The 8637-nt window shown below is 45.4% G+C and overlaps 1 protein-coding gene across 1 annotated transcript in view; it reads left to right on the forward strand.

Moving 5' to 3' along the window:
• Positions 1-4430, forward strand: part of CATSPERB (cation channel sperm associated auxiliary subunit beta) — a gene marked incomplete at both ends in the record, with an annotated part of 81423 nt that extends 76993 nt beyond the window's left edge. Inside the window, 3 exons of the mRNA XM_080683762.1 lie at positions 419-519; positions 1653-1727; positions 4227-4430. Of these exons, the coding sequence (XP_080539888.1) occupies positions 419-519; positions 1653-1727; positions 4227-4430 (380 nt within the window). The remainder of the gene's footprint in view (positions 1-418; positions 520-1652; positions 1728-4226) is intronic.
• Between the last annotated feature and the right edge of the window lie 4207 nt (positions 4431-8637).

Raw genomic sequence — 8637 nt, forward strand, 5'->3', positions numbered from 1 at the left:
ATAACGTTTTTAGGAAAAGGTTTCCATTATCCTATTGTGAAACTTTCCAGCCACCTTATTTTAAGTCACTTACCAACCACTAAGGTGGTCCTGAAGTTATCTCATTGCCAAAGACACAAAGTATGTGTAGGTTAGGAGTGGTCATGAGCCTGGAGCTGGAAGGAAAAGTCAGCCTGAATTTAGGTGATCGGAGGTCTTCTCTGTTTCAATAATGCCCCTGAAAAGATGTAATGCAAGATATGAGGCCTAATCTCCCATAAATGTATACTCCACAAAGTCAAGTAGAACTAAAAATATGGGATAGCTTAGTCATGTCATAGAGTGGAATCTTTTGTTGTACCTCAATGTACGTAACAAGTTTTATACAAAATGAGAAAATAGCATATGTGTGCCTAAAATATACTTCATGTACTTTTAGAACACACTGTACCAGAAAATGTAATGAGGCTGAAAAATTACTTAGAATCTATTCTTCATGTTCCAGTATATAATCCTTCAGGCCTCAACTTAAGCATAAGGGTAAGTTGGCAGCATTTTTGTTTTTCTTGTTTTGAGTTTAAATGAAATGTATATGTCTAGCCCTGGCCAGGTAGCTCAGTTGGTTAGAGCGTCATCCCAATACTCCAAGGTTATGGGTTCAATCCCTGGTTAGTGCACAGACAAAAATAAACTGTCTGGCTGGTGTGGCTCAGTGGTTGAGTGTCGACCTATGAACTAGGAGGTCACAGTTTGATTCCTGGTCAGGCAGGGCACATGCCCAGGTTTCAGGCTCAATCCCCCAGTAGGGAGCATGCAGGAGACAGCTGATCAATGATTCTCTCTCATCACTGATGTTTCTATCTCTCTCTTCCTCTCCCTTCCTCTCTGAAATCAATAAAAAATATAGATATATTTTAAAAATCAACCAATGAATGCATAAAGAAGTGGGACAATAAATCAATGTTTCTCTCTCTCTCTCTCACCTTCATCCTCTCTTCTTCCTTCTCCCTTCCACTTTCTCTCTCTCTAAAAAAAAAAGCAATCAATAAATAAAAATTTACAATTTTTTTAATTGTATATGTCTAAACTAAGATTGGTCTTAGTTTTAATGTATAGATATCCATGAATAGTGGAAACAGCATCCTTAAAGTATATGGAGAGTGTTTATTTTTCCTCCATTTCCTTCAATGTTATTATTTCTAAAGATATCTGAAACTTGAATTTAGTATTAACTTAAAATTTTTTGAGCTGCTAGACAAGACCAATATATTATCTGTTAAGGTGGAGCAGAAGGGTGTATCAAAAGCTAGGGGGAAATGGGCTCTGGTTCCAGCTGCTCATTCAGACACATGAAGTTGGTATGATCTAAGTAACTCTTGAGAAACCATGAATGTGAGGATTAGCTCAATGTATGCATCAAGGCCATGTTGGGTTTCATATTTCTGTTTCTTCATTCTAAAAGTGCAGCAGCAGCGATTTGATCCCTCTTTTCCAAACTCTTGTCCTTCTCCCTCCATTATTTTTATTTTGCAAATACAGTATATGCTCAGAGCCTTCAGGGGACTGGAATTTTTAACGCAACATCTGTGGGGAAAAGGGGTCCCAGTGTATACTTTTACTTAAAGGAATATACATGTCGATGCTGCTAATGACCCGGTATGCTTATTCCACAGGGCTCCGAGCTTTTTCACTTCAGAGTGTCCATTGTTTCAGGAGTCACTTTTTGTAACTTAATTGAAGAATTTCAGGTACAGTGAATACGCAGGTGTCAAGTGGAGTGATGGCTGAGGAAATAACGTGACAGGCATCTGTCCAAAACACACTGGAGATTAGAAATGACAGAATCTGTGTGATAGACAAGGCTTGGAGACAGGGGACCTGAAGAACGGTGGTGACATTGTCAGGGATGATGTATTCAGGGCGCGTGACAGGTGGCAGGACCCATCGGTGCTGGGGAAATTTTAATAATAAGCGTCTGTATTTATTTTTGTTCCCTCTCCACCTGCCATATTTATCTAGGTTTCCTGACTTTTAATGCCCTTCCTCTCACCCTCCCCTTCCCATAGTCACATGTGTCTGTAAAAATTACAGTTTCCACTGCTACCCTGCCTTTGGGTAGGTGCATTGTAAGAGTAAGGTTTTGAATCTTCCAAAAGCTATCAAGGTCTAAAGAATGTGGAACCCAAATCTGCCTCCCCACACCCCCCTATGATGTGCAATGACTCACTTTTGCTTACTCATACAATGACATCTGCTGCCTGTGGGGAATGGGAAGGAATGAGGATTTGATTACATTGATTGATTACTCATTCATTGTCAAATACTGATGCCACATTATCAATAACAAAATCAACCTCCCCCAGCCCCCACCTCCTTTCCTTTCGCTGTCCTGGCCCTGCCACAAGCCCAGCCCCGCGGTGCTCAGAGGCCATGGCGGCAGTGCAGACGCCCAAGATCCTGAGAGAAAATCCACCCCGCTGGCGAGAGGAAGTAGGAAAAGCGGTGCCTGATCTAGGAAGCACATCAGAGGGAATCCCATGATTTTCCTCTCCCTTTTCTCCCCTCTGTTCCAAAGGCAGCCCCAGTTTCAGGGAACAACACCATAGTACAGGGACTACGAGGGAACTTAGCCAACACTGAGGGAGCAGAGCAGAGAGATGGAGGAAAAGACGGTTTAATTACAGTGATTCCTCTGATGTCCCCTAACCTTAGCACAGAAAAGAAAAGTCACTTTTGCAATTTCATGGAGCACACGATTGTCTTTCTCATTGGCTACAGACGAGATCTTTCTTGATAAAACTAAATATCCAGTCTCCTCTGAAGACCCAGCCCCAGGAGAGATTTTTATTATCTTGTAGTGCCATAATGAAGACCACATTCAAAATCTAACATTTTTCTCTCAAATCCCCAACAATTCCAGTACCATTGGATACATAATCTGAGCTCTAAAGTACAATAGGAGATGGTTAAACCAGTTAATCCATTATGATGACGATAATTATCTTTCCAGATTGGAAAAAGGTTTACCACTGCTCTCCACACCACTTGGCCAAATCTACCTTTTAAATTGTGTTGATTATGACACCTACTTCTGCTACCAGTTCTATATGTTCAAGATTCTTTTAGTTGCATAAAGCAACCTCAGTTTTTTTTAAGTGTTTTGTAGAGAGGCTGGTAGTTAAGATTACTCTGGCAATGGATTGACAGCTTGGCAAGGAGGCTGTTCGAATAGTTTATTTATACAAAGTGAGGCAATAAAGTTCTGCGGTAGCAATATTGGAAGTGGACTAGAAATGATGAATCTGAAAGCGATTGTGGGAGAATTGATGGCATATAGGGTCTGTTTCTGAGAAAGCAGCTACCTCCTTGGGTCACTGGGAGGACGGTGGTACCTTTAACTTGCATTTTACCCCTATCAATCCTTTTTCTTATCCATTAGCATTTTCCCACATTCCCCGCTGTTCTATTTCCATTCAACTCCACTTTCTTCTACCTCAAAAGATGATCTTGCTTCCTACTTCACCCAGAAAACATAAGCCACTGGGCTTGAAGCACCTTAGTCTCCATATGCGCCCACTTCTGCATGTCACAGGAATGGAACCCGTTCTTATCCAAAGGCTCAGAGGCAAAGGCGCCGCTGTGCCTCCTGTCACTAATCCATCTCTCCTCCGGGAACTTGTCTACTAATTATCCGTTCAGACAGAGAAACCGTTTTGAATACAGAGAAATGTTTCTCTATTTTAGCACCCACAGGGAGGATTTTCTAAAGAGAGGGTAGCTTGAGTGAGCTCACGCTTATTCCCTCTACCTGGAATGTCCCTTCTGCTCCTTCTCTTCCGGGAACTCACTTATTGGTTGAGATTCTGCTCAGGAAGCACCTTCCCTGACTACGTGAGACCGTTCAACGTGTCCTGGCCGTGTTCCCAGGGCACCGGCCTTGGGCCTCCAGAACCGAATTTAGGACATTGTCCCGCCATCTGTGGTTCTATCTGCCTACCTCTGCCCCTAAAGACACAGGATGAAGGCATAGGACGATAAGGAGAATTCTCCTATCCTGTCTATTGTGCGTAAGTTCCTACTTAACCAAATTATCTAGAGACTGTTTCCAAGCTTTGTGGCTGCTGAATAAGTCTGGGCAGAATTTTGCTAAATGTTTACTAGTGTCCCCACCATGTGGGAACCATAAAGTTCAGTGTTTTGAATTATTAGGCTCAGAAAGCTTAAAGGCTTTGCTTTTTCTGTTGCAGATTTACGTCGATGAAGTACCGCTGCAATTTCCAGGACACACGCTTATTGCCATCGCCACCGCTGTGGTGCTGGGGGGCTTCATTTTTGTAGTGTTTATATTTCAAATACGTAATGTAAGCCCAGATGAAAGATACCGAAAATTCATTATAAGAAACAAAGCGGATTTATCAAATATCAATACCAGTCAGTTGACTAAATCATGAAAATCTGAATAGTGAATTGAGGATTATCTTCATTTTCTCTTTGCTTCCTCATTTTATTAGACAATTCCTAGAACAATGAATTTAAACGTTAATATAAAAACTAGATAAAATACTACAGAATTGGCATTAAAACTCAAAATTGCCATTTGTCAATGTGTTTGCCATTTTGTTCTCTTATTTTATTTTAAACACATAGCACATTGTTCTGTCAACCCTTATATAAAGGATTTTCCCTCGAGATTCTTAGAAAAAATATGAAATGATAACCATCTCCGGGTGAACTGGGTTTTCTGTATTTTTCAGCTTTTACTGACTGGAGCCCATTCTGTGGGATCTGAACACCTGAGCCTGCCGGGGTATGACAGGTGGTGACGGAGACTAACCTGCAGGTGTGCTTGTAGAGCATCGTGAGAATTAAAGTGGGAGCCAGTTGGGTTTCTCGAAGCAATTTCACAAGCAGATTGCAGTACTAGCGAGAGGGAAACATGACCTCCCTCATGGGGGTGTTGGAAGGACACCGTGTCTGGGCGCGTAGTGCTTGACAAACCTCCATGCAGCGGGTAGAATTGCAAAGATGAACCTCTGTGTGCTGTCCGACTGCCTGTTCCCACGCTGTCAGAAGACGGCCATCATTGATGGAGCAGTTACGCTCCTGGGGAAGCTCAGGAGCAGCAGCACGGGAGGAGAGGATCTAGCCCAGGAGAGCCAGTTCTGAGAGCTGGAAATCATGGCTGTGCTGTACATCATGCAGGTTCTTTTGAGAAGCTTGGGAGCAAGGCAGATACAAGAATGAGACTCAGGAGCCAGACATGTGTGGTTTGCCCCTGCATTGTCACCTAGCATGATGCCAATACTGGGCAGGGTTTACCTCAGTCAGTCCAGTCCCCGAGAAGCCCAGCTGCAGCCTTAGCTGGCATACTGAATGCCAGTACAGAATCACTATGACAACGAACGGAGAACATGTTACGTTCTTCAGTCTTAGATCAAACATCTCCTAACTCTCAGCCCATAAAAATTTCCCCAGAGGGATGACAATAAAATGAACACATTTCTGTAACTTGCAAGTCCGTGGTGTAACTCTTTTCTATTCTGATTATGCTTAACACCCTCCCCCGGTTTGAGTCGGAATCCACCATTCAACTAAGAATGGGGGGATTTTGAGATTTAGCCTGCAAGGGAGGCACCTGGGCAAGTGGCAAAGGTTTCACCGAAGGAAGCATTTCAATGTTATTTGGTTGGCTGAGTAGACAGTCAGCTTTTACAGCAGCAGCACCCTCCGATCTCAGCTCTCTCAACATGTGTTTCTTGCTCACCGGTCCGTGGACAGGCCGTGGTGGTTCTGCTCCAGGCAGGTCTGCCCCACATGTTCGCCCTCTGCAACACGGGCTGGAGAGCCACACTCACCTGGCAGCTCTTCCCATGGCACAGGCCCAGACACCAGACCCAGCCAAACCATCGGGACTGTCTAAAGCAGTGGTTCTCAACCTTCCTAATGCCGCGACCCTTTAATACAGTTCCTCATGTTGTGGTGACCCCCAACCATAAAATTATTTTCGTCGCTACTTCATAACTGTAATTTTGCTACTGTTAATGAATCGTAATGTAAATATCTGGTCTTAGGCGACCCTGCTAGCGGTTCTCAACCTGTGTCGCGACCCACAGGTTGAGAACCGCTGCTGTAGAGCCTAAGACCATCGGAAAACACAGATATTTACATTACAATTCATAACAGTAGCAAAATTACAGTTATGAAGTAGCAACGAAAATAATTTTATGGTTGGGGGTCACCACAACATGAGGAACTGTATTAAAGGGTCGCGGCATTAGGAAGGTTGAGGACCACTGAAAGCAAGGGATGCACGTCATGCTCCATTAGCCAAATCAAATCACGCTGCCGCTTGCCCTGTACCAGTGGGACGGGGATGCGTACTACTCTCATTCCAAATATCAAGTTTTTAGGATCCCACTCTTACCGGGATGCTTTGATATCTGTTGCCCCATGACCAACTCCACAATTTAGTGACATAATAACCATTTTATTGGCTCAAGATGGCGCAGTCTGGGCTGAGCTTAGCTGCCTGGTTCTTCTGGTCTTGCCAGTAGTCATTGGCACATGGCCTTCAGCAGGCAGGGGCTGGGCTCCAATGAGCACCTGATATCTGAGCTGCTTTCTCTCTGTGGTCTCAGGGCCTCTCCCTTTTCAAAAGACTAACCCACATGGCCTCTCTATCTAGCTTCTCTATCAGGGTAGCTGGAGCCCTTACATGGCCACTCAAGGCTCCTAAAAATGTAAAGGAGGAAGCTGCCATACTTATGCCCAATACCAGCACAGTGTTACCCACATCTTATTGGCTAAAGGATGTCTAGCCCGGATTCAAGGGAAGAGGACTATGCATGATCATGAATATTGACAGGTGAGGTTCATTGAAGGCCACCAATGCAACAGACTATCAGAAACCACCTGCTCAGCAAGTCCAGGCTCCTTTGTATGCTGGACCTGGAATGTCCAAGATGGCATCCTAACTCCCATATCTGGCTCCTCAGATGGTTTGACTGGAGTAGCTGTGGGCTGGCCAGGCATCTGTCTCCCCACAATGGCCTCTCTATGGAGGTAGCTTAGGCTTACTTACAGACTTGTGCTGTCATAATAAGTGGACTTCCTACATGAAAGTTGGCTTCCAAAACACAAAAATAATGGGAGCTGCCAGATCTTCTTTAATATTTGGACAATGAAGTCTCGGAATGTCTCTTCTGCTTCATTCTATTGGTCAAGGTGTCCCAACGCCAGCCCAGATTCAAAGGGAGGAGAAATACACTCCATCTCTTTGGAGCGGCAAGGTGACATTGCAAAAGAGCCTGTGGGTCAGGAGGGAATGTTGCAGTCATCTTTGGAAATGTAACCTGCCACTTAGGTGTTCACCAAAGACATCTACTTGGGCTGTGAGCTCGACTAGCAATCTACTTCGGAGATCCACAATATCAGTTTTGAACCAGCTCTTCATCATCTCAGCTTTTGACCACCAGGCAATGAAAGCTTCATTCAGAAGGATCACAAAATAGCTCTGACCAAGACTATTTTGTATAGACCAATGATTTAGAAATTTGAGTTTGTCAGCGCCATCAGAAGCAACCATTCAAACCTGAAGAACCAACATTCCTCTTTCAGTATCCACCCCCCTCCCCCCAACCCAACCCCATGTCATGTCACACTCAATGGGCCCAAGACCCTGCACTACCCCCAGGCAGCTCCAGGCTGCAGCAGCAGGCATCCCTGGTCATTTTCACACACAGCCATTGTGTGACTAACTTCTACCCCACCACAACTTCCATCTTTGAGTCTCTGACCCAAGTTAAAAATCCTAAGCAAGAATTGGCTGAAGGGGTCTAAAGCAGCTGGTTATTCATAGATGGATCAGCTATGGTCAGGGCACAGGGTCACGCAACGCAGACCTAGCCCTTGTGTTCGTTGGGACCATTCCCAGAGAAGAAAAAAAATAATAATTTTTCAGCTTGGCAATGCCTCCACTTGGCGAGGAACAGGAAACGTTGCCTGCAGCCTATGGACAGCAGAGAGGATGCCTGAGAGGTGAGTATCAGGGACTGTGAAAATGGCAGCAATGGGCTAACTGCGGTGCTGTGCAGAGGGAAGGGAGGGGGAAGAGCTGGGATTGGTGGACCAGGCTGGAAGCGGGACAAACATTTCTCCTTCCACCTTCAAACAAGGTTGTGTGCTCACCCCATGGGCCCCATCAATGCACCAGCCTTTTCACCTGTAGCTCCCAATGTGCAGCCGTGGCCCCGGGGGGGCAGGGGTGCTGCCAGTCACCTAAGCTCAGCACCTTAGTTTATCCACCTCTCCCCCAACCCCGCTGGTGTGAGGAGCAAATATTGAAGGACAGGTATGTCCTGAGCATTGAGCTGGACTGGTGGTAGATGCCAACCAGCATCCAGAACCTCAGTCTGTCTTAGAATTGGGGGCCAGTCCCACAGCTCACACCTGACCCGGCATTGTTTTCCTGTCATCCTCATTCCCTCCTACAGCTCTTCCCCCCCCTGCCTGCTCCTCCCCTGTCCTCCAGCTCCTCCCCCGCCTGCTTCTCCCCTGCCCTCGAGCTCCTCCCCTGCCTGCTTCTTCTCTGTCCTCCAGCTCCTCCCCTGTCCTCCAGCTCCCCCCCTGCCTGCTCCTCCCCTGTCCTCCAGCTCCTCC

This window comes from Plecotus auritus (assembly GCF_963455305.1).
Source record: "Plecotus auritus genome assembly, chromosome: 1".
Taxonomy (NCBI): Eukaryota; Metazoa; Chordata; class Mammalia; order Chiroptera; family Vespertilionidae; genus Plecotus; species Plecotus auritus.